The sequence below is a fragment of the Fusarium oxysporum genome, chromosome II (assembly GCF_013085055.1).
Source record: "Fusarium oxysporum Fo47 chromosome II, complete sequence".
Taxonomy (NCBI): Eukaryota; Fungi; Ascomycota; class Sordariomycetes; order Hypocreales; family Nectriaceae; genus Fusarium; species Fusarium oxysporum.
In genome coordinates, this window is record NC_072841.1 from 1080785 (window position 1) to 1104638 (window position 23854).

Sequence of the window (23854 nt, forward strand, 5' to 3'; positions counted from 1 at the left end):
AACGAATACTCATCACGATGTTACCAAGATATAGCTATGTCTGGCACGAGGATTGAGCATCTCAAGCTGAATATCAGGTATTCTATATCGAAACAAGTTATTCCAAGGGTATACCACCCCAACATCATCAAGTTACCCCTCAGCTCTGAAGCTTTTTCGGAAACCCTGGTCTCAAAAAACGCCCACAACGTCATCATTACTCTTTGGCTGTACGCGTTTCAATCGGGAGATCGGCACATTGAAACTCGCGTGAATTCATGCAGTTCTCATTATTAAAACGAAGAATTACCAGGGAATTGCGTACGGATAACGGCATTCCAGAAACGGGTAATTCGGATCTGATGCGATGCGGTAATGCCCGCGTGTGGAGGTTGTCTTGTTAGTTTACTCCATATGATTTGCATCATCGAGATGCTGACGTAGAGTGAGTGAGATCTGGCTTGGGTATGGGGTATTTATATATAGATTGGGAGATATCTTGGGAATTTTCTTGGCATTTAGGATTCACTTACATGTTTACAATTGCTTCAGTGTAAGATAGCAACCGTGACAATGGTTCATCAGCACGGAGATCATCATAAAATCCCCGCCAAGCACCGGATTCACAAGTAAGACCTAAGCTCTCAACCCAACATCACCATGCACTAACACTCACAGACCCGGAGCATGGCTTCCCGCCGACCATCGCGTGCACAGAGAGTACATGCGCCGCGTCACAAAGTACGCCGATGAGAACCCCAAAGAGCTCGTCCCCGTTCTTCAAGAGTTCAAAGACTTTATTGAGAAGACGCCCCGCGTGTACATGTACTTCATCCAGATGTTTGAGGAGATCCCCCAGAAACACCCGTACCAGAGTGATCCTACTGGTACACCTCAGTTGAGAGACTATGAGCATATGCTGCAGGTACTCAATCACATTTTTAGCACGGCGCCAGAGTGGACGGATGCGGCGGAGAGTGTGGGCATGGTAGGTGTGCCGCTTTGTGCCATCTTTGACTATCCTATGGGAACGCCTAGGTGAGTTTGATTAGAGATGAGATGAGAAGGTGATTGCTGATCAAGGTAGTGGTTATGCGGCGTTTTTGGACCCTGATGTGAATCGGATGCTGAAGAAGGTTCTCAACCACTGGGGCAAGTTTCTCATGGTATGTTAGTCCATACGAGTTATCCCGACAGTTGCACTGACAACAAGTAGACACCTAAATCGGCTGAAGTTCTGGGAGATCATAAGCAGGGCTGGTTCGGACCCGTGGGTCTGAATGACCTCGTCGAGGTCGCCAACAAGCCCAACAAAACGAACTTCAAGTTTGAGGAGGTCTTTGAGTGTGATCCATCAGCCAAATACTACGGCTTCAAGTCCTGGGACGGTAAGCCAAAAGCTTCACCACCATGAACCATAGCTCACAATTGGCATAGACTTTTTTACTCGCAAGGTTCGCGACAGCGCTCGCCCCGTTGCTTCACCAGATGACGACCTCGTCATCGCCAACTGCTGCGAATCACGCGTGTACAACATTGAACGCGACGTGAAACTCCGCGACCGTTTCTTCGCAAAGGGCCAACCTTACTCTATCCTCGACATGCTGGCTCATGATCCTCTGGCTGAGAAATTCGCCGGCGGAACGATCTACCAAGCCTTCCTGTCCGCTCTCTCCTATCACCGCTGGCACACTCCCGTCTCCGGTAAGGTCGTACGTGCCTTTGTCCAAGACGGTACGTATTTCAGCGAGCCTCTATTCGAAGGTGTAGGCGAACCTGGATCGACGGAGATCTCGTCAGCGGGATTGTCGCAGAGTCAGGGATATTTGAGTGCATTGGCAACGAGGGCTATCATTCTGATTGAGGCTGATGAGCCGGCGATCGGACTCCTTGCGTTTGTTGGTATTGGTATGGACGAGGTTAGTACATGTGAGATTACCGTTAAGGAGGGACAGCACGTCAAGAAGGGACAGGAGACGGGCATGTTCCACTTTGGAGGCTCGACGCATTGTGTTATCTTCCGCAAGGGCGTCAAGGTTGAGGGATTCCCCGAGGTTGGTAGGGAGGAGAACGTGCCAGTTCGAAGCCAGCTGGCTGTCGTGAAGAAGTAAGACAGTTCCAGGTAATTCGGGAGATAGTTAAAACAGAATGTATTACGCTTCGTTTATGCTGTCATTATTTATTTCTTCGCATCTTCCTTCATACCAGACTGAACCCAAGCCTTGGACGCACTAGCCTTTGCCTCAAGTTCCTCCTCACTCAGCTTGGCCAGCTCAAACGCGGTGTGGCGCGTAGGAACATGACGACCAGCCTCGAAACCAGGACGCTCAAGGAGCTTGTAGAGCCACTTCTCGAGGTGAGGGAACTCGGAGAGATCAACGCCAGCCCATTCTGTTGGGTGTTAGGAAACGGTGGTGGTGATGTTGGGGAACAGAGAGACTTACTTGCGCTGGAGACCCAGCCCCAAATGGAAATGTCGGCGATGGTTACTTTGTCGCCGACGATGTAGCCGGATGATGTCTGGGCGAGGTGAGTGTCGAGGGTGCGGTAGAGACGGCGGGTCTCGTTGGTGTAGCGGTTGATGCCGTACTCAATCTTTTCAGGAGCATAGCCTGCGCATGTCAGTATAGTATCATTAATTGCATGAGTGAGAACATACGCTTGAAGTGGTTGGCTTGACCCTGCATGGGACCGAGGCCACCCATCTGCCACATGAGCTGCGAATTGTTAGTTATGATCCGACAATATGATGAGAAAACTCACCCAGCTGGTCATCTCCCAATGCTCAGCAGATCCATGAGGGAACGAAAGCTTATGATCCTTATCATAGCGATCAACGAGGTACTGCAGCATAGCACCACTCTCAAAAACACGGATCTGCTTGCCGTCGAGAGTATCGGTGAGAGCAGGGATACGACCGTTGGGGTTGATCTTGAGGAACCACTCTTCCTTCTGCTCATTCTCCGTCATCTTGATAGGATACACCTGGGACCGTCAGTGGTGCACGCATGAATGTGGAGAGTGAGAGATTACCTTGTACTCGAGGTTAAGTTCCTCGAGCAGAATAGAGGGTTTGATGCCATTGGGCGTGTTGGTGGTGTAGAGGGTGATGTCGGTCTTTGTCTTTTGAGCCATTGTGAAGAGTTGTTTTCCCAATTGGGTGATGCGCGATGTCATTAATTAATTTGAGGGTGTAGATATGAGAATGAGACCGAGGGAGGGGAAAGACACTTTATATGATGATATGAGGTTACAAATTCTACATCTGTAGAACTACGGCATAGTGAGGGGTTCCTTTTTCTGGGGATTGGATGGATTATTCATTGTGCAGCTGAATTTGGCTTGGTAATCCGAAGTTGGTGGAGGTTGAACCCACATTGGACCAAGGCACATTGCGCGATTGTTACAACAGTCTTTGTAATCAGCCCGTCTCCGAATGCTCCATGGGGAAATACTCCAGTTGTTGCTGATATCGATTGTTTTATTTATGATCCTGAAGGACTCCCCCTTTTGCTCTGATGATATGAGACTGGCTCTTCTGGCAAATCGCTATCAGCGTCAGCACTTTGAGTGAACTACCAGGCCAAGGTCATTGATGTCATTGCTCTGAGCTCCAGACTGTTCGTGGGGTCTCTCCTTTGATTGGCTGAGGACGAACTCAACTTTTTCACAGAGTTTTGTTCCTGAGCTGCTCACCAGATTAATTTCTCGACGTTAAGCTTATTCCCATTAGCCCCAACCCATAATTATTTGTAGCAGACTTTCAGAACTATTATATTTGTTCTGGAGTCTCCAGTGCAGCCGTCATATTCTCAGGTTCCCCATCATGGATACGTATCTTTGCAACGGAATTGGTGCCGGATCGGCCCCACTTTCGGCTCCGGACACCGAATGACCATCGAAACTTGGTGTAAGCGACACCGTATGATCCCGCAAAACACATAAAAGCTGCCGGAACAGACATCCCAAATAAAGTTATCGGCGACTAGTCACTTATTAACTAGATGCTACATTTGGTCTATTTGTTAAGGGTTATGTTAAATTGCTGTCTGAGCTGAACACTTGCATAAGACTTATAAGTCCATGAACCGCTGGAATAATAAAGAGACACTAAAGGATAAATCTTCAAAAGCTGGGGTAGGCACAGGGATCAAAGCATCAAGATTTCTCTGAGTTCGCTGACAATGCTCAGTCTACCATCACTTAGACTTCACAGAGGAATTTATATTCCGTTAAAACTAAAATTAGCTTGTATAACCGCAGAAAGCCTTAGAATCACTAAAATAATTCTTTTGTTATCTGATAACGATTCGCAGTGTAGGCCTAGCATAAAAGGGATCTCAGTATTGGGCTAAGATGCTGATTACAACCACGTCTTGTTATATTGGCCCTGCATTGGCAGCAATACTCCTAGAGTATCTTTCAATAAAAATAGTTACATCACTACAGGAAGCCAAGAGTACAACATGAATCATGGACGTATTTACTTCAGGGCTGAGGCTGTCAGTCGAGGTGGTAAGTGCCAGGTAGCTTCGTGCACGACCATGCTAAAACTCGTCAAGCTTTACACATAGATTCAACGATTTGCGACCCTTAAGTTTCAAAGAGTAAAACCTTGAATATATGATCTAGATCTAGCAACAATAATCAGCGAGTAGTCACCAGATGAGCCCCAGCATGCCTCCATGAATAGAGTCTCTCCCTACCTGAATAACTATGTCCTTCCTTCTTCCCCGCAATCACATATATTTCGCTTAGTTCTTGGAGAGACCGCCAACCGAAGCCACATCCTGAGCAGCGTCTTTCTTTAGCTGACAATATCAGGTCTCCTCCAATTTGCGTCGCGGGACGCCCCCTTACCCTCACCAATTTTCCCCCAGAAATCATCAAGTGTATCATCGACAAAATCCTGGATGAAAATAGCCTCCGCAAAGAGGAGAGCTGGGAATGGGACTATTGGTCTGAGCCTGAGCCCGAGCACAATCCTCTTCAGGTATACGTGGATGTCCTCAACCTTGCAGCGACCTGTAAGGACATCCGTAGGCCCGTGACGAAGCAAATCTATATCAGAGATGCGAGGGACAACCATTCGGCAGCTTTGCTAGTATCGGCGAAGCGCAATGACATTGCTGGCGTCATTCGAGCCCTTCATATAGGAGCTAACATCCACTCTGATGATGCGACCGAGACAGCCACCTACTATACCACCGGACCAAACGCTATCAAGACTGGCCATAGGGTTCCCTTGCAACTTGACAACCAAGCAACTGCCATTCACTGGGCCGCTTTCAATGGACACAAGGAGATTGTGTCCCTAATCCTCAATCATGGGGCCAGCATTATCCACAGGGTCAGCATCGGTGCTCGTGAGTGGTTTATTCGCCAGAAGTTGCCGGCTGTTCAGCTATACAAGAATTGTACTGTCCTAGATTATTACCCAATCAGTTTCACCAGAAGAGCTGTGGCGGATAATGCATTTTTAGGCTTGAGGTGTTTGGGATCTCTGCAAGCCGTCGACAACCAATATCGATTCATGAAGTTAGAGCAAGGTGCAAATACTCTATACTTTGCTGTAAAGGGCGGCAACATTGACATTGCGGAATCTCTCATCAAGGCTGGGGCTGAATTGATGACACATACTGGGACAGGGCTCACTGCTCTGCATCAGGCAGTGAGCAACGGAGACAAGCATGGCAAAGGATCTACTTATGGAGGGGATTGATCCGAATAGTGCGGATCCCTTTGGGAAAACTCCACTCCACTTCATAAAATGCTCCGAAGAGGAGATGGCACACGCAGCAGTCAAAATGATCAAGACTCTTGTGGAGCACGGAGCCGACATCAACAGATGGGACCTTCTTGGTAACACACCGCTCCTCACTCATCTGCAAGACTTTGAGCGGAATGATTCTGTCATCGCAGAGTTCATCCGGCAAGGAGCTCACATATACGAGGGCTTTTATGATGATCTCGAAGCGCCTCTCAACAAACTCAACCAAGAGATCTATAGCGCCATGGCATATATCGGATTTGTTGGCCCAGGCTGCGAACCGGTTCCTCTGCCGCCTAATCATGACACCGGAATGGAATGGCCTGAGACCCGAGAGGCCATTTTTTGACATTTCCATAAACTCATCCACCAGACAGACAAGTGCCGGAAGGGTTGGCTGAATTCTCGCCCAAGGAATGGGAAGAGTCCTGGGAGAAGCACCCATTGTCTATGTGGATGCTCCACTGTTGGGGAATCTAATACAGAGGAGCCCAGACTATTGAGCTTCAACTAGAGTGAAAGATAGATATGAGGAGGGTGATAATGACTCAAAAGATGAAACCTCTGACGAACGAGTTGGTGGCTGGCAGTGATAAAGAAGAGAAGAAGAGTATGCGGTGGTCATGTTGACTGTCGAAAGATTGTCAAGTTCTACGCCGGAGTTTTGTTTTACAATAGAGAGAGAGACGGGAATACTGGTCAGCAATGACGAGAGTTCATATGGAATCTTGATCAAGTGTTTGTATTATTGGCTGATTTCAGCGTGGACGCAGACTCGCAGTAATGTTGAATGATATAAGATACCAAAGTTCTCCGGAAAGGGGCATCTGAGAAAGAAATAGAAAATGGTTTACTAGTTTATTTACCCCAACATCGAACCACTGAAAGAGTCATCATGAGGAACTTGTCCTGGACTGCTAAGCATTCTGCAATTTCCAGGTGTCGGGCCTCATGAGCTTGACTATGCCTTGCCAGTACTTCCACAAATATCTATCCATCTCTCAACCTCGGCCTGTAGTATCTCTATCCCTTCATCTACACGCTGCATGAAAGGTTTATGTGCATTCTCCTTTAAGTGGGCATGCCAGACCTCCAAGAGCAATTTGTTGACATTGAGCTTCACGGCTCCAGCTTTGATACAGTCTTGCATGATCTGAGCAGTGAAGTCATTTGTCCCGTGAAGTGCCATGAATGCATGCCCACGGATCTGTTTATCAATGGATGAGAGTCTGGCAAGGTCGAGGTCCGGTCCTTTGGGGCCATAATCACCGTGAATATTGCCGACGCTCGGGGCCAGGATGTCTATACCTGCTTTGAGGAAGTTTTCTGCCTCCTCGGGAGAAGTGAATAAGGCTATCCCTGTATTAGACAACTGTTACTATGGCGATGAGAGGTACTAACCTTCAAGATCATCAGTATCAGCAATGCCATCTTCCCCCCCATTGATCCGTCCACTCTCTGCCTCGACAGCAATACCCCGCTTATGACACAACTTCGTCAATGCAGTAGTCTTAGCAAGATTTTCCTCATGATCGTAATGGCTCATATCAACCATGATAGAGTCAAAAGGTAAAGTTTTCACGACCTCTTCGATCTGTGAAACATCTTGTGCATGATCAAGATGAAGAGAGAGCGGTACGGTCGCTGATTTGATAGCCGCAGATGCTGCCCAGGCTAGAGTTGGTAGCTGTCTCAGGGTAGAGGGGAATAGAAGGAGAACCAGTGGGGATCGTTTTGCTTCGGCTGCTTTGACTATGGCTGTGAGATGTTCGATATTGTAGCTGAATATTATAGTTAGTACGAAGCGCCAACGATACTGCGGAAGGCAAACCATATTGCTGCTAAGACCCCATAGTTACCCTTGACAGCATCTTCTAAGATACGTAAGGTTCGGTTCGTGTTTCTCAAGTTTTCAATTGGTTCTGGCATGATGAACTGGTATACAATGAGTTGTCTGTTGAGGAGCAAACCGATTGGATGGGGTGACATAGACAGCATCAGCGTATCTGGTTTAGTCATCATCCAATAAGGAAATTAGAGCCACCAACTCCTCATTTGGGCGAGGCGTTAACGGCAACAGGATTAAACAAGTTTCATAGACTTTATTTTACCCGATTTGGCAAACTCACATAACGTAGAAGTTGACAGATAAATTTATGATATGCTTACATATAGTAATGTTATATTCATGTGTCCTCAGACCGCTGTGTTTCTTGATTGTGCCAGTTGAGTGAAGATACTGACTGGCGAAGCCTGATGTTACTGCGAAATGTTTCCGCAATCGAGGTCATATATATGTATATACAGTTCACCAGTTATGAAACCGAAAACCCGACAATGTTCAACTATCCCTTTGCAATCTGCAGGACCCATCTCCCTCCAGCGAGCCCGTCATAAAGTCCGTATGTACCTTACAAGTTGGCCAACGCATCATCCACCGACATGCTCATTCTAGCAATTTGCTTCGATAGTTTATCCTGGATAGAGAAAATTTATAGCCCTTTGATGAGGATCCTCTTGATCCGTGAGGTTTCTGCGGATAAGCTGAGACAATGCCATGATGCAGCAAGAAAGGTTCTTATTTTGAAGTATCCAGCAGCATTTCAAGAAGAGAAAGACAATACAAAATTATATGATGCAAAGAAGTTCCGTAATGTGTCCTGATACATGAGGCAAAGGGCTTCCTGATGTTGTGTTCGTGAATCGTGTTCCATGATCCACCCCAGTGCGATCGATGCTAGGGTGATTTATGCGCTTCCATGGATAGGATCTTGGTATCCGGATCGGCCGTCAAAATATTTCATTCATCTATTGCCTGATCGGGTTGCGAACAGTATACACTGGTGTTCGTGCCGTTGTGGTGTCGAATTCGTTTCTAGGAGCCTGTGCCTGAGAGTATCGGGGACCCGAAGCTAATCGGTGAAGTGAAGTTTGCGGTGACGATGTTGCTTGATCTGAGTCAGCAAGAGTCTAATACGGAAGCGCGCAATGCTCAAGAATGCAGGGATATCAAAGAAGGTGATGAAACGGCAAGGTAGGGCAAAATTGTGTATCAAGATGTGCAAGAGTAGTTCTTGTAGATAGTGACGAGGACCCCAGATAAACAGGTCGATAGCTAAAAGAAGCTAAATCTGGGAAGTGTATATCAAAAAGCCTAGTCAGTCGCTCTCCGATTGCAGTGACCGAGGGCTCTCGATGGCTCGTGACCTGCTTGAGCTATTGCATACTCTGAGCTCACGGTCAGTCACAAGGGCTCTCTGCGCATGGTAGGAGAATCCGCGGGGCGAAGGAATAAGAAATAATATACTATACCTCTCTCCAGACACAAGAGACAGCTCGCATAACATATCGCCGTGCTCAACCTGGCTAAGAACCTCGTGTACGCTCGTGTTTTGCCGTAGCATATCAAGAATGACATGCGCTTCTTTGTGGTCTCGTGATCGAAGTAAGTAGATAAGCTTTTGATAATCCGTCTTTTCGATTTGTAGATGTTCGTAACGTTGTCGTAACTCGTGATCTTTATTCATGGGCACGTAGTTGCATTCTGACCCAGCTCGGATGCAGCCTTTACAGCGAGGTCGATTCCCATTGCACTACGATAAAAGGTTAGATACCAGTTTGAGGAGCATTCGAGAGACTAACTCTGATCTTTCGCTTTCGACAGGTTTCACAGGCAATCGTGACACCGACTCTGGGGTAATGCGGGAGAACGACGCGGGGTTTAGGGGCAGGCGGTAGTTCGGTGGCAGGGAGAAGTGTGCGTTGATGGCCTTGGCTAAAACCAGACATTGTTCATATAATATCGAGAAGTCGTAGTTCGAGGACGATTGGAGCGTTTTACCCTGAAAGGTATCTGTTCCGGAGAATAAGAAAGGAACTACATCAAGACAGGCAGAATTCGGCTTGGTGGACGTGAGGTATATCAGTACAAGCTGACAAGTTTCCCTTGCCTATCACAATAAGGGACTTACCCGAGACTGTGAAACCTACCATTGGCCGCTTACCTCTTGCCGCCATCATTTCAACGTCTCTGAACCATGCCAATGACCGCATATCAACCCTAGTCGTTTCTCCGAGGAGTGCATGAAGGCCCTGCACCTTTCCAACAGAGTCTATAGAGCAACCAATAGTCTCACCTCCGGTCGCAGCCCCTCCACTAGTCAAACTGTAAAATGATCGTCATAATAGCCGCATATCCTAAAATGTGACAAGAACCTGGCATTATGACTACGAAACGGGTCATTTTTATATTAACAGGGGTTATGTGCTTTGAACAGCGAGACACACCAATCAAGATGATAAATTACTGGTCCAGAGCTTTCGGGAGAAGACTGCCAGTGGTATCCTGGCACACCAAGTCGACGGACCGCGGCTGTCAAGCGGGACTTAACCGCAAATGATACCTGCAGCAGTACCCCGAGAAATAAAAGATAAATACGTTAAGTTGTTCTTTACTGTATTGAGAGCGGCAAGACCACATTTTAGACCGTTTGTGTTGCGTTGAGCTCCATTTCAGCTCAACAGTTCCAGGACCACATAAAACCAGCATTCCACCCCTGTCAGTATGATGAGAGGCGTGGAGGGTCCAGAATAATCAGAATCTACCCGATTATCGATCTTTTATCAATCATCCAATACATAGTTGAACCATGACGTAAGTACTGCTGAAAATACAAGTTGTTAATCGCACCTCAGCTCCTGATTTCAGTTGCTGTATCAGGTTGAAGGCACAAAAAAGGAAAACCGATCAGCACATAACTGTCGTCGTGCATAGGCAGGGGCCATTACGGATGTCTTCATATCCAGCTTTATATTCCTACTCGTATAATGGACCTCACAGAGACATGGAAAGACGTTGACTTCAACTTAAGAAAAACCAATCCCGGTTCGCCACTTAGACATGTATTGCGTGTTTCCAGTTGTCTATCAACAAGCTATTATGACTTGTAAGGTCTTGTAGCCTTAAAAGGAAGTGGCAAACTCCGTGACCCATCACCAGGCCAACATAGGGGCGAAACACACGGTTGACCGTTATATACCGTCAGTCTAGTCACACTGACCGTAAGAAATACTGAATTATTGCTGATAGCCAAGACCTGCCCCTGTCTATAAAGTTCAAGTGTACCAAGTCCCACAAAAAAAAAAAGAAAAAAAGAAAAAGAAAAAAGGTAATTCTGGCGTCACCAGCACTACACCGCGCTTTTTCCTCTCTTATCATAAGCCTTGCGACCTTCCTCCTTAAGCCGGGAGTCGTCCGGTCGAGTAAGATCAACCTGCGGCATCAAGAAAAACGCTAGCACGAATGCCAGGCTTGCGACACCTGCGCCTATAAGGAATATTATGCGAAATCCTTGTCTGTATGCTGGGATGAGAACTGAGCGGATCTTCTCAGCTTCGCTTGGTGAGACTGTGTCTAGGAATGTTTGAGGATTGCCGAGCAATGTCTTTGAGTCGTGTCTATCTAGATTAAGGGAGGATAGAGAGCCTGCTATGACGTTGTTCCTGGAGTGATATCAGCGAATGTTGGTTAAAATGGCTTTTTGGCTTGACATACAGAACTGTCCCGCAGACTGCAAGTCCTAATGTTGCCCCCAAGTTTCTCACAAAACTATCATGTTCTGTCAGATTTGTCTTCGACACACGTTATGGGTCTGTCACTTACTTGCGGAATGATGTGACAACAGCCATATCACGCCTCTCGACACCAGCTTGCGTAGCAATGAGCGCACTATCACCGTCAGTCAAAGCTCACTTGAACGTCACAATTTTAACTCACGGCTGCAGCGTATTGCCAACACCCACTCCAATTAGTACCGAATAACCGATTTGTTTCCCAACGCCCGTATTCTCATCAAGAGTTGACATTAAGCCAAGACCTACAGCCCAGCATAACCAGCCAAACAAGATGCACTCACGGTACCGACCGATCCAGTGTACGATGAGTCCGGAGAAAGTGCTACTGGCTGTTTGTAGTAGTGTGATGGGGAGAAGCATTACTCCGGATTTGGTGGCGGAGTAGCCGTAGACGAGTTGGTAAAAGGAGGGGATATAGTAGACTTGCATGACGAAGTTCCAACCGTTGATAGCCATGGTCAGGCATGCGCCGTTGACGATCTTCGACTTGAAGATGTGCACTACGTATTTGTCAGGGAATGCTTCTGATCGTAGCATGGAGTTTCTTACACGGTATCAATGGATATCGAGGGCCTTTCCACTGCCATAGCATGAAAGCAACTGATGCAGCTGTGCCCACTACCAATGTTGCGATAACCTGAGCGGAGTTCCAGGAGTACTCTTTTCCTCCCCAAGTTAATCCCAGAATAACGACTGTCATTCCAGCCAAGGCGAGAAATATGCCCAAAAAGTCGACTGCCTTAAGCTTTCTATTTATCACGTCAGTTGGAACCCTAACATCTCCTAATGGAACTCACAGTCTCCAATCTCCTTCGACTTTCTTTAATGGCATGAAGAATAGTACACAAAGGGTTGTCAACAGAGTTATTGGTAGTTGCATCCTGAAGATCCATCGCCATGAGTCCTCAGAACTCGACGCGAGGGCACCTCCGATGACGGGACCTATGCCATTTGCGAGAGCAACGACGGCACCCTTGGAATATGGTTAGCCATGATGATACAATCCTCGGTTATAGCAAGCTCACCAATATTCCTTGGTACTTCCCCCTCTCTCGTAGAGGGACTACATCGCTCACTATGAGCTGCGCAACGGTCATAAGCCCTCCACCTCCAATACCTGTAAAGGCCCGGAAGATTGTGAGTTGCAAGACAGACTGCGCTAAGGATGAGGCCAGTGATCCGACAAAGAATATTGCAAGGCCCAATAGCAGAATGATCTTGCGAGACCAGATATCGGATAACCTTCCATACATGAGCTGTCCAACTGTTGAAGTTCTGTTATTGTTAGCATAGTCCCGCACCGATGCTGATGATGCTTACATGAAATATCCGCTTGCTATCCACGAAACCTGGGCTGTTGACCCCAAAGCATTTCCGATGATGTATAAACTGGTGGCCAGCATAGTCTGGTCCATCAACGCCAGCAAATCTACACTTGCACATGCGAGAAATATCTACAGATCCAGTTAGCATGGCGATGTCGTTGTTTCTTGAGAGTTGAGACTTACTGTGATGATGGCTCGCTTTGGCACATAATTTGTCTGCTCATTGAACTCATGGGTCTTTTCATTGTCGCCTGAATCAACGACAATAGTGTTTGTTGAGCCCATATCACGGGTCATGACCGCGTTGGCGTCGGGTTCCCGATTTTCTGTCATTGTGTTTGGTGTCGCGGCGACTCGACCTCCTAAGCGCTGATGTGGGAGAAACTGCAGTGGGAGTTCCTTTAATCCTGATGGTGGAATGGAAGTCGCCTTGACGGTGAGCAAGTCCCTCTGTGGCGGCATTCAACCTCGCTCAAACTTGCTCAAGGATCGGCATTGAGCAACCCTTTTGGCTGAAACAAGGTTGTTTTCCAGGTACACCGCTTCAACTACCTGTCAACTACCCCGTCGTGTACCTTGAGCCATTATTGCCCCTTTGTTCTTAGGAATGGCTTTTATGTAAATCAAACCTCGTAGTCCAATAAAGTCTGGTGCGATTGGCTCTTAAACTGACACAAAGGTGTCATTGCTAGGGATCGGCAACTAAGGTTGCAACAGCGCGGGTTTTGCAAATAATAATGTTGCAACGTGGATTAAAGACAGCTCTAAATACGCCACAATACTTTCTCATACGAGCTAATTGAGCATATTTGCGAAAATTCGCGAGAAACATGCTCGTTGATGACTATGAGACTTTCACGATGCTTAATAGACTTTCTCACAGATCAGTCTCAATAACACTGTCCTCATCACAAAACATGAAGGAAATCTTTTTGGTAACCGTTCGAGGACAAAATAAGAAGTAATATAAGATCTATCAAGGTGTTTCTAGAAGTAGTTAATTAGACCCCAAATTATGAATAATATTAAGCATCTCCACCATGAGCCGCCTTGATGGAAAACTATCAGGGTCCTTTTCTCCCAACGCTGATACAAGCTTGCGGGAATAACCGAGGCTATTGCAAATCATACTCAAAAGAAGGAGTAAAAGTTCCTTACGCGAGCGATATCTGACCAATTATCTTGGCCATATGCATTTCATCTCATGAATGGCACCACCCTGATGGTCAATTTCTCGTATGCGCCACTTCAAGTCTCCAATGCATCATCGAAACAAGCATTAAGAACCTTAATGACCTGCTTTACTAGAGTATTTCTGTTAGCAATTCGTCAGATGAAATCCATTTGGAGACGAATATCTGTCGATCAGCAAGAGATTTCGAGTAAAACACTTCAACGAGCTTCCCTCTAGGGCCACTTGACTCAGTGACCCCCATCTTCTCTATCCATGATACTCTGATCTGCCCTCTAACTATGAAGGTCTCGGTAAAGCGACTCATGCACTGTTATGGATATTGAGTCTTTTGATTGGTATCCGGTTACACTCAAGAAAAAAATGCGTTGTTCGGTTTGACATCCCACGCTCCATGCAGATGCCGAGCAAAACCTGCTACCACCCAATGGCCAAATAAAAAGGCTGGTAAGCCTGCAAAGTACGATCTCCGACTTATATAGCTACTTGGTATCCGGATTCTCTGTTGGTTCTACCTCTGCAGTCTCCAAGTCATAACCTTATTCCAACATGACCAGCCCCAACCCCCTCAACGTGTACAAAGGACAAGAATCCATCCAGAAGTACTTCGATCCAGAATCAGCACCGCCGCTACCGCTTGTCGAGATTCCCGACTCGCTTAATCCCTATCGTCAAGATGGAGTACGTATTTATGCCAAGATGATGACTATGCATCCTGCGAACAACGTCAAAGCGATGCCAGGTACGGCACCCTGTTTTGGGCTTTATATGCTTAGCTCACTGGATGATAGCCTTGAATCTTCTTCAAAATTGTGTCGTTCCTGGCAAGACAAAGGCTGTTGTCGAGTACAGCTCTGGATCAACTGTCCTGTCCATGTCATTGATTTCACGAGCGATTCATGGAGTCGATGATGTTCGAGCGTTCTTGAGTAACAAGACGAGCTCAACAAAGCTTAAACTCATGCAGTTCTTTGGCATTGACATGTGAGTCACCAGAACACCGATAAACATCCAAACAGGTCTTCACTCTAACGCTTCATACGTATAGCACGCTGTTCGGCGGTCCGTCCCAGCCAGAGCCTCTCGACGAGCGAGGTGGCATCAGAGCTGCTCAAAGGCTCGCGCAAGAATCAGATGCGACCATCATCAACCCAAATCAATATGAGAACGATCTTGTAGGACTTCTGTCAATCGCAATGCAAGGCTAGTGTTAACATCAGAACAGAACTGGAATGCCCACGTCAAGTGGACTGGTCCACAAATCTACAAGCAGTTACCAGAGATAAACGTCATCTGTGCTGGCATGGGGACCTCAGGCACGCCAACATACTCCCTTTATGAAATTCTTTTAACTAATGAGAGACAGGAACTATGACTGGACTTGGCACATACTTCAAAGATGCAAAGCCTACAGTATACCGACTTGGGTCAGTCAAACCACCATTAGCATGATAAAATCCATCGGGGCCATCAATACTAACTACGATTCAGTGTTTGCACAGCGCCCGGTGACCGAGTCCCCGGCCCCCGATCCTTCGCTCTCATGGCTCCCGTCCAGTTTCCCTGGAAACGGGCAGTCGATCATATCGAAGAAGTCGACTCTCACAACTCTTTCTCCATGTCGTTAGATCTCTGCCGAAACGGTATCGTCTGTGGACCTTCTTCAGGTTTCAACCTTAAGGGTTTGTACCAGCTTATAGAAAAGCGTAAGGCTGAAGGTACTCTGTCAGACCTGGCTGGACCAGACGGAACTGTCAACTGTGTCTTCCTATGCTGTGACCTGCCTTATCAGTACATCAACGAGTACTTTGACAAGCTTGGAGAGAGCTACTTCCCCTCCATCAAGAACGGGGTAAGTCTAATATCTCAAGAGTTTTAGCGGGAACTAACACTATCGCAGGACCTCTTGGAAGTCGACTTGTATCGGTATGATGAAAAATGGGAGAGATCAGCATCCGAGGCCCTCGGTGCATTCTTTGACGTTGACAGAGGAGCACTTCTCGACATGGTCCTTGCCGACCCCAAGACAGGATCTGTCAATACCGTCGACTTACAGAGCATTCTGAGATCCAAACAGGACACTACTATAATCGATCTACGCCAACCTGACGACTTCAGCATGTTCCATCTACCAGGCGCTGTCAATATGCCTTTTGTCCAAGACGGCACCCCAAGCCCATTCTCTGATGCAAAGCTATTGGAATCACTATGGAAGAATCTTGATGGGGCTTTTAAGGCTCCAGGAGCAGAAGTCCAGTCTCTTCTCAGCGGAAGACGAATTCTTCTCACATGTTACGATGGCGACAGCGCTCGAGTTGCAACCAGTGTCTTGAGGGCCAAGGGATATGAGGCGGATAGTATCAGAGGTGGGTTTCAGGCATTGAACAAGATGAGACAGAGCTCAAACCAAACCCCTATGGCTGGATCTCGAGAATCATCGCCTTGGGTGGATTTGAGTCAGGAGGCACTGAGTGTTGGCGCGTCACAGTCTGCTCGCGTTTCTCTATAGCGGTCTAGGCATGCTTGGCCGAGGGTACCTAGTATAGATACTTACGAATAGCATACGAAGAAGGATGTAACTAAGTTTAGATATCCCGCGCACTGGTAAATATTGCCCATCATATGTAGTCTATAAGATTCTATCCTATTTGGCAATTCGTCAAGGTGAAACGAATAATCTCACAATGCAGGCACGGTCCTGCTGTCCAAGCAGTATGCTTCAAAGGCATTTATATATAAAGTGAAAGCCTCGTCACTCCGAAGATCATGTCGCGAGAAGTCTAGCTCACTCCCCAGGCCCCAAGAACATTCTTCCTTCCCTCCCCCTTTGCCTTGCGACTCTCATTCTCCAATTTTCTAACCCTGCTCACGATCAATCCCACAGAGATCGGCCCAATGATCGTACAGAGTGTAATAGCCCAGGTGACAATCAGAAAGATCTCAGAGGACTGGCCATCCGCCGTTGCACCAAAGATACCCTTGCTTTCAGCCAGTGCCGAGATCAGATATCCGATCTCACCTCGCGCTACCATGCCGATGCCAACAATACACGCTGGATACAGAGACAAGGCTTTCTTGGGCTTCGGTGTCGAGTTACGCATTTGTGGAGACGCCTGAGATGTATCTGTGTCAGCGACGGGTTCCAGAGGGACAGCATCACGTCCTTCTCCTTCCTGCGCTGCACTAGCCCCATCGCGAGGTGATGAGTTGTCTGCGCATTGAGCACCAGGCACCAATCCTTTAGAAGACTTTTTGAGCTTGGGCGAAAGTTTATGAGAAAGCTGCACAAGAGCCCGGAAAGGGTTTTCGAATGACATAAGCCAAAGACCACAAGCAAGCTTGGCAAATATCATAAGGATGGTGTAGATCACGCCGCGCCATACGATGGGGCCTGTGAATAGCTTTGTGATGGGCACGGAAAATCCAATAGAGGCCTAGTTCCAGTCAGACTTGTTCAGTGATGGGTTAGAAGTTGGGAAACTCACAAAGAAAAAAGGCTTGAGAATGTGTTGAAGGGCAGGTTCATAGTAATGGTGAAAGATCTCGGCACCTGAACCACCTTCCATGACCTTTGTGAGAACCCTGCTCTCTGGAGCCGGCTCTTGGGTTGCCAACTCTTCAGTAATCACACTTTCTCCCGTGGCTTCAGTCGCATTGGTATCGGTCTCTCGGGCTTCGAGATGAGGAACATCGGAATCCCACCAACTGATAGTCGCACCCGCTATATAAGCAGCCAAGAGGCTTGAAGTGCCTGCAAAAGTCGCACCAATGACTATACCTAGGAGATATGCGGTATGAATAACAAAAGCAGTCTGACTCATACCGAAAATCTTTGAAATTCTAGAAGTCGGATTGGCCTTTCGGAAAGCATTGAGTCGAACAGTAAGAGGTAGAACGATGAATCTGCCAAGAACAGGAATGATAATTGCAAAACCAAGAGAGACAACGACAGGTCTGACGACTGTGATGGCATCAAAGGCATCGCCACCGAGGTTTGAGATAACCTGGACCATGATTAGGCCTATGACATCATCCATCATGGCAGCACTTGTCAAAACAACGCCGAGACGTGTTGCAGAAAGACCGCTTGTGCCGAGGATAGTAAACGTTGTACCGAGACTTGTAGAGCACAAAGCAGCACCAGCAGCAAAGGATTGCAATGGAGTTGCGTTAAGCATAGGCATAACTGCAAAAGAGAGGCCGATTGGGAGAACAATTCCAGTTGAAGCCACGATGGATGAAAGACCAAGATTAGCCTTGAGAGATCTAAAAGATGTTGACAACCCGCCTATAACACAAATTAGAAAGCAGTCTATGCACCAATGGAAATCGAATTGCCTTCAAAAACTAGGAGGATGAGGCCAAGGTATCCAAGCTGCACTATCGCATCTTCAACCTCCCGGGAGAGCCATTTTGCACCTGGTGTTCCCCAAGCTATACCTAGCGCTATTTGGCCAATTAGACCGCAATATGCGATTTTATCGAGGCCATAATTAACTAAACTCAAGAGAAGAAGAAAGCTTGATAGAATGGCAATGACAGTTATCGAAGGCTCGTGGTATGGAAGTGAAGCTTCCATTTTGCAGACAGTGATGTCGGTTGCATTTTGCTAGTCTGGAGTTGAAGCAGGTTTAGATATGCCGGAGTTTTAATTCTCCGACTCGGTTCGGGAATAAGACATGTAACACACCACACAGTAGAACCAAAGTACAGGAGCTTTAACCACCAAATGTCCAGTTTCATAGACTACTGCTTGCAGCAGTCATATGATTCTTATAACTCAAAATTTGGAAATATCTTTGCAGTTCTCTCTTCTCTTCTCATCGTCTCATACCTCTGTTATCCTGACCGCCCTGCGAGTCAGTATCCCTGAACGCCAAGACAAACCAATGCATTTCTTCACAGGGGTGAGGGATGTTGGTCGACTCTGGGTAATTTATACTTTCTTCCCCTGGCATTTTAACCGAACATCGTTCGTGCCTCTCACTCACATATTTAGCTCACCCTGAATTTCAAGTCTGCAAATTAAACAAGAGCTGGTCGCTCCGACATGAATATGAACAGTGTAATTAGTTGGCTTTTATGTACATGATCTCATTTTATACCATCGTCCTATCCTTGGCCGTTACATCGAGACTAACAAGCTCGATATCGCTTCTGTTGCTCTTCTTATCACTCCAGCCTGCCGCGAGCTCCGGTGAATGTGATCCTGTCCATGGGCCTGGGCCGGGGTCGCCTTCTAGAGATGGTGTTTCGTCGATTTCTTCGAAGCCACTTTGTGCTGCTCTGCGAACTGGTGCGCCGGAGGAGTTGTTCGGTCTGCCCGATGTGTTGTAGTTGTAGTCGTATTTGGAACCCTTTCTGCGGAGATATGGTCGGAGAGCTGGAAGGCATGCAATGATGAGGCCGATGAAAACGTCGAGGCCACTCCAAAGTTCTATGAAATGTTAGATAAACCTTACTGGAACGATGATATAACTCACCAACCGTTGTGATGGAACGGAAGTCTCCGACGTTGGTGAGTTGAATAGTCAAGAAGCGCGTGAGCGAGAATGCAATGTCGATTATTCCGAGGAGGAAAACGCAGTAGACACCGATCTTGACCCTCTTCCGCATGTTGAGCTTATACAGAACTAGCCATGGAAGAGCAAAGACTGTACGGTTATTAGTATCTATAAGATCCAACAGGTTGGGATGACCTACGCAGAAGACTCCCAACAAAATGCAGCGTCCAAGCAACCTGGAATGTAGTGACCAAGGCAAAGTCATCACAGAAAGGCTCTGGTCCCAAGATAGACCTGAATATGAGTTAGATGAGTTGAGGAAGGACGAGATACATGACGTACCAGTTTCGTTTAATCGGGAAGCAGAGGAATAGTTGCAGGCATAGTGACACGATCAATGCGCATGCACAATAACCAACTACACTCCAAAGAATGATCCTTCTCTTGATCATGAACGGTGGGAACAGCTGGAGATATACGACGAGAAGTGATGCTTTGCAGAGGTAGAAGGTCACGAAGAAGGGAATGACACTAGCCCACATGTACTATAATACCATCAGCTTCATGTTTTTTTGATTCGTGGTGGTGATGATACTCACCCGCAGCACTCTCGATAGCTTCTCTGGCGGAACATCCCAATTAACAAGGGTGTAGTTGATCTCGGGCTTCAACACATCCTCCTTCATGTAAATGATGTCGAACGACGCCGTAACAAATGCCGATATCCATGCTGCAACCCTCAACCAATCTGCAGCGATAAGCCTTTGCTTCTGTATGACGAGCCGTAGGTAGATTCGAGCACCGATGATGGCAGCAGCCAGCGTAATAAGGCTGAAGTTCACTGCCTAAAGTGGTGGGTTAGAGGCTAATTCAGTGGATTAAATTGGTGGACTCGAACTTACCAGCACAGCGGCGCCCGACGGCGCAGAAACCATTGTGAGACTCCAGATGAAATTACAGCATTAAACAGAAACAAAAAAGCAAACAAATAAAGAGTGGTTATGTTTTCGTTGGGACCATGCAATGCAATGTAACAGAGTTGACAAAAACGCAGAATGATCGTCACGAAAGTTGCTGGGGGATAATGACGATAAAACCCCTAAATAAAGCTGGCGATAGCTCAGCCCAAGGTTAACCCCGGCAATCGTGGGCTGACGGAAATTCCCCTGTTTTTTTGAGCTTGACTGTAAGCTTATCAAGTGGCGACGCTAGAGGCTTCAGGCTGAACATTTAGAGTTCACGCTACGGGCCACCTCGCTTGAACTGGAATCTCGTTACGTGACGAGTTTAACGCATCTCAACTCAAGCCCTGTTCAGTGGGAAAAAGTCGCACCATCGGCTTTAGTCGAGACTCGCAGCGGAAGCCAGATATCGAAAAGCCTTCATTCCGAAGGGTGAGTAGGGCTGAGTCGGGACGAGAAAAGGATCGACCTGATGTGATGTTGATCATACACGTTTATTGCCAAGAATCTGCACGAGTCGTAGATCTAGCCACAACTGAAGCGAGAAAAGCATATAAGTCACAACCAACAGAGCTGAGAAAATACTCCGATTAATCAAGCCATATCATGAGAGGGGCACTCCTGTTTTTGACGATTCGTATAAGCAAAAGGGTCATTTTGCAAAGTCCCCACGGACAATGTCTCATTATCGGAACTCTTGGTGATCTTTTCCGACTAAAACGAACAGATGGTCTAACCAGAAGCCCCTACCCCTTGCTCACAGCTGCAATATCGCCAGCTCGTTTCTGGGCCGTTGTCACCAACGAATGTTGTGGGATTCTGCGTTAGTGTGTTCCAGAACTGGGATAGACCGATAGGCGGATGCAACGGATCTTACCCGTTGATGCAGATATGTGCCGGGCCCTCCTTGTTAATATTGGCTGACAATCGCATGCGCACCAACAGTCATCCTGTACCTCCGATAGGCCCGAAACCATGAACCAGAGCAGCCATTTCGCGTACCTGTTGGTTCTGCAGGCGAATCCTTGTGATCGGCTGCAGTCAGCCGATAGATTCTGCAGCGGAACAAGGGAGTTGGCTCGATCTTGTGTTTGCTTTGCCCTTCGAGACTCTGAAGCCAAGAAGACAATTGTTACGCTTTGATCCAGCTCATCAGCTCATGTTTGTAAATCGCTTCAATTATTAAAAGATTTATATGTAATGTAGTGGCTTGTATACATGTCCTGTCAGTCCATCTTCCTAACTCGGACCTAATGCTTATGAACGCAAGTGCCGCGCTTTCGAAGCTTGGCCGCATCGGCCTTGGCTCTCTCTGACAGCGCGTTGGCGTTGAAGCCGCCGATAGTTCGACGGGCGAGCCTAGCGCTGGTCTTGTCGTCGTTAGGGAACTTGGCCTTAACGCCAAAGTTCTGTCCGTCAGCCACATAAACCACCTCACCGCCGACCATGGTAAGGAGGACCTTCTGGCGGCCGAGTTTGGACTCGGGGACCTTGAAGAAGTTGTTTTCGAGGATGATGATGTCAGCGAGCTTGCCTACTTCAAGAGAGCCGATCTGCTTGTCGGCACGGAGGAAACGGGCGCCGTTGATGGTGATGGATTGAAGAGCGGAGGTACGGGAGATTCCGTTGCCAGGGAACTTCCCGTCGAAGGGAGGGCCTTGGGATGCGGGGGAGTTGGGGTTCTGTGGATCACCAGAGCGGGTGACAGCGACCTTGAGTGCAAGGAACTCATCAAGAGGATCAATCTGTTTCTGTTAGACATGTCCCAGACGTGGAAAAATGGCGATACTTACAGGCCAATCGCTTCCATAAACAAGAGGTCGACCCGCCTTCTCAATCTCAGCCCAAGCCTGAAGATTGTCCTTTCGGTAGTCGGCGAGCGACTTGAACGTGTTGGGGATGTAGAATGAACTAAGCTGCGCCCACTGGTAACTGACGATGGGATCGACCTTGAGCTTAGCAAAGCGAGGCCAGTCCTTCTCATGCGACAATTCATCGTGAGCGAGGCCGAGCCGGAAATCCTTGCGGGGGTACTTCTTGCGGAACGACTCAGCAGCATTGAGACCAACACGGACGGCAAGATCACCGTCGACGTGCAATTGAGCATCGAAACCAGCAAGGAAGAGAAGCTCGAGGGTCTTGGTGAGAATAGCAGGATTCCAGTAGGGGTCATTGAGGGACTTCTTATCGGGGGCCCATTTGCCGTCGAGGTCGGAGCTGTTGACGGGTGCCCAGTACGGATCAATCAGAGCAGCGGTGTTGGCAGGGTAAGTGATGACACCGTCGATGAAGGCTTTGATCGCTTGCCACTTGAGTGTGGGCTTGGGACCAATGGCCTTATTATCGTGCCAAGGAGTCAGCTTCTTGACAACGTTGTTGACGAGCGCGGGAACACCGTCAATTGACTTGGGCGCTTCAATGCGGTAGTCAAAGTACGCGCGCGCAGAGAGACCATCCTCAGCCTTGATGGTGCTGAAGAGGGTGTGATGTTCTTCACCAGCAGCGGCTTCCTGGAAGGTGGTAATACCAGCCTCGCGAAGAAGCTTGAGAGCAGCGCGACCAGCCTGGACGTTCTCCTCGGCGGTGGGAGGAGGAGGACCAGCGAGGAGGGCAGAGGCGCCATCTGAGAGAGCACCCGAGGGCTCTTGGCTACCAGGAAGACGAACAATCTTGCCATCGGAGGGGTCCTTGGTGCTTGAGTCGATGTCGGAGAGCTCGAGGGCGCGTGAATTGGCGAGAACGGTATGGTAGTCGCTGGATCGGATGATGATGGGTCGCTTGGTGTTGAGCTTGTCAAGCTGCTTCTTTCCAACATTTCCGCTCTTCTCAACAAGACCAGCATAGTCCATATTAACAACCTCAAGCCAGTCATCATCCGTCTTATCAGTCTCGCCATCAATGCAGCCCTGGATATGCTCTATAACATCCTCAATTGGCAGCGTCTGGTAGCTCAAATCGCACTTGAGAAGAAACAGACCACCAGAGAGAACGTGCATGTGCGAGTCGACAAGACCAGGCATGGCCATCTTTCCCTTGAGATCAATGACCTTTGTGTTCTTGCCAATGTACTTGTCGGCAGATTTCTTGCTGCCAACGTACTCAATCTTTCCGCCGCGCACAGCGAGAGCCGATGCATGTCCGTTGGACGGACACATGGTGTAGATCTCGCCATTGACGAAGACTACATCCGCAGGCTTGACGACGGGCTTTACAGCGCTCGCCGTAGCGAGAAGCGCGCTAACGCAAAGAGTGAGAAGACCACGAGCCATGATTGAAGATGTCGATGATGGTGATCCCCTTCAATTGAGAGCCTGACGTGAGCGACGTAAGATTGGTATAAGTACATTACTCGATGGTCCCTGCACCACAAGCTAACATGGGGGTCTTCCAGCGGAGAGTTCGGCTAGAAGACCACTGTAATATTCCATGTCCAAAGAGGGTCAGAAGGCCGGATTCCATGGTGCAGGGACTATGGGAGATCGTGGTGA

General features: G+C 47.7%; 10 protein-coding genes across 10 annotated transcripts; 3 read left to right on the forward strand and 7 right to left on the reverse strand.

The window, feature by feature from the left end:
• Positions 1 to 209: 209 nt before the first annotated feature.
• FOBCDRAFT_214121 (Phophatidylserine decarboxylase-domain-containing protein) lies at positions 210 to 2113 on the forward strand. Its single transcript, XM_031172747.3, has 5 exons — positions 210 to 608; positions 658 to 1017; positions 1067 to 1145; positions 1196 to 1367; positions 1417 to 2113. The coding sequence occupies exons 1-5, from the start codon at positions 553 to 555 to the stop codon at positions 2088 to 2090; spliced, it is 1341 nt and encodes a 446-aa protein (XP_031049532.2). The 5' UTR covers positions 210 to 552; the 3' UTR covers positions 2091 to 2113.
• FOBCDRAFT_214123 (glutathione S-transferase) lies at positions 2114 to 3384 on the reverse strand. Its single transcript, XM_031172749.3, has 5 exons — positions 3013 to 3384; positions 2743 to 2964; positions 2639 to 2696; positions 2424 to 2591; positions 2114 to 2370 (listed from the first exon to the last, which is right to left on the reverse strand). Exons 1-5 carry the CDS (start codon positions 3154 to 3156, stop codon positions 2159 to 2161), a joined length of 804 nt encoding a protein of 267 aa, XP_031049534.3. The 5' UTR covers positions 3157 to 3384; the 3' UTR covers positions 2114 to 2158.
• Positions 3385 to 4445: 1061 nt separating this feature from the next.
• FOBCDRAFT_196401 (ankyrin repeat-containing domain protein) lies at positions 4446 to 6098 on the forward strand (the record flags this gene model as incomplete). The annotated part of the gene is made up of 3 exons (XM_059608845.1): positions 4446 to 4494; positions 4791 to 5650; positions 5694 to 6098. The coding sequence occupies 3 exons, from the start codon at positions 4446 to 4448 to the stop codon at positions 6096 to 6098; spliced, it is 1314 nt and encodes a 437-aa protein (XP_059466709.1).
• Positions 6099 to 6552: 454 nt separating this feature from the next.
• On the reverse strand, positions 6553 to 7690 carry FOBCDRAFT_214124 (ketose-bisphosphate aldolase). The gene is made up of 3 exons (XM_031172751.3): positions 7581 to 7690; positions 7151 to 7530; positions 6553 to 7102 (listed from the first exon to the last, which is right to left on the reverse strand). The coding sequence occupies exons 1-3, from the start codon at positions 7676 to 7678 to the stop codon at positions 6711 to 6713; spliced, it is 870 nt and encodes a 289-aa protein (XP_031049536.2). The 5' UTR covers positions 7679 to 7690; the 3' UTR covers positions 6553 to 6710.
• A 1217-nt stretch (positions 7691 to 8907) lies between these two features.
• On the reverse strand, positions 8908 to 9623 carry FOBCDRAFT_315199 (uncharacterized protein; the record flags this gene model as incomplete). Its single annotated transcript, XM_031172754.3, has 2 exons — positions 9392 to 9623; positions 8908 to 9342 (listed from the first exon to the last, which is right to left on the reverse strand). Exons 1-2 carry the CDS (start codon positions 9536 to 9538, stop codon positions 8908 to 8910), a joined length of 582 nt encoding a protein of 193 aa, XP_031049539.2. The 5' UTR covers positions 9539 to 9623.
• Positions 9624 to 10938: 1315 nt separating this feature from the next.
• Positions 10939 to 13041, reverse strand: FOBCDRAFT_247683 (major facilitator superfamily domain-containing protein; the record flags this gene model as incomplete). The annotated part of the gene is made up of 10 exons (XM_059610814.1): positions 10939 to 11251; positions 11304 to 11357; positions 11412 to 11477; positions 11526 to 11625; positions 11665 to 11883; positions 11933 to 12132; positions 12181 to 12356; positions 12409 to 12658; positions 12704 to 12837; positions 12892 to 13041. The coding sequence occupies 10 exons, from the start codon at positions 13039 to 13041 to the stop codon at positions 10939 to 10941; spliced, it is 1662 nt and encodes a 553-aa protein (XP_059464071.1).
• A 1408-nt stretch (positions 13042 to 14449) lies between these two features.
• FOBCDRAFT_236488 (tryptophan synthase beta subunit-like PLP-dependent enzyme) lies at positions 14450 to 16409 on the forward strand (the record flags this gene model as incomplete). Its single annotated transcript, XM_059610082.1, has 7 exons — positions 14450 to 14642; positions 14692 to 14884; positions 14949 to 15075; positions 15126 to 15216; positions 15267 to 15327; positions 15392 to 15752; positions 15801 to 16409. The coding sequence occupies 7 exons, from the start codon at positions 14450 to 14452 to the stop codon at positions 16407 to 16409; spliced, it is 1635 nt and encodes a 544-aa protein (XP_059464072.1).
• Positions 16410 to 16680: 271 nt separating this feature from the next.
• Positions 16681 to 18312, reverse strand: FOBCDRAFT_236489 (Sodium/hydrogen exchanger family-domain-containing protein; the record flags this gene model as incomplete). Its single annotated transcript, XM_031172759.3, has 3 exons — positions 16681 to 17334; positions 17386 to 18188; positions 18297 to 18312. The coding sequence occupies 3 exons, from the start codon at positions 18310 to 18312 to the stop codon at positions 16681 to 16683; spliced, it is 1473 nt and encodes a 490-aa protein (XP_031049544.3).
• A 651-nt stretch (positions 18313 to 18963) lies between these two features.
• FOBCDRAFT_287806 (uncharacterized protein) lies at positions 18964 to 20339 on the reverse strand (the record flags this gene model as incomplete). The annotated part of the gene is made up of 6 exons (XM_031172760.3): positions 18964 to 19337; positions 19384 to 19554; positions 19604 to 19698; positions 19747 to 19949; positions 20004 to 20249; positions 20307 to 20339. The coding sequence occupies 6 exons, from the start codon at positions 20337 to 20339 to the stop codon at positions 19000 to 19002; spliced, it is 1086 nt and encodes a 361-aa protein (XP_031049545.2). The 3' UTR covers positions 18964 to 18999.
• A 1191-nt stretch (positions 20340 to 21530) lies between these two features.
• On the reverse strand, positions 21531 to 23751 carry FOBCDRAFT_315203 (amidohydrolase family-domain-containing protein). The gene is made up of 2 exons (XM_031172761.3): positions 22160 to 23751; positions 21531 to 22111 (listed from the first exon to the last, which is right to left on the reverse strand). Exons 1-2 carry the CDS (start codon positions 23633 to 23635, stop codon positions 21617 to 21619), a joined length of 1971 nt encoding a protein of 656 aa, XP_031049546.2. The 5' UTR covers positions 23636 to 23751; the 3' UTR covers positions 21531 to 21616.
• Positions 23752 to 23854: the final 103 nt, after the last annotated feature.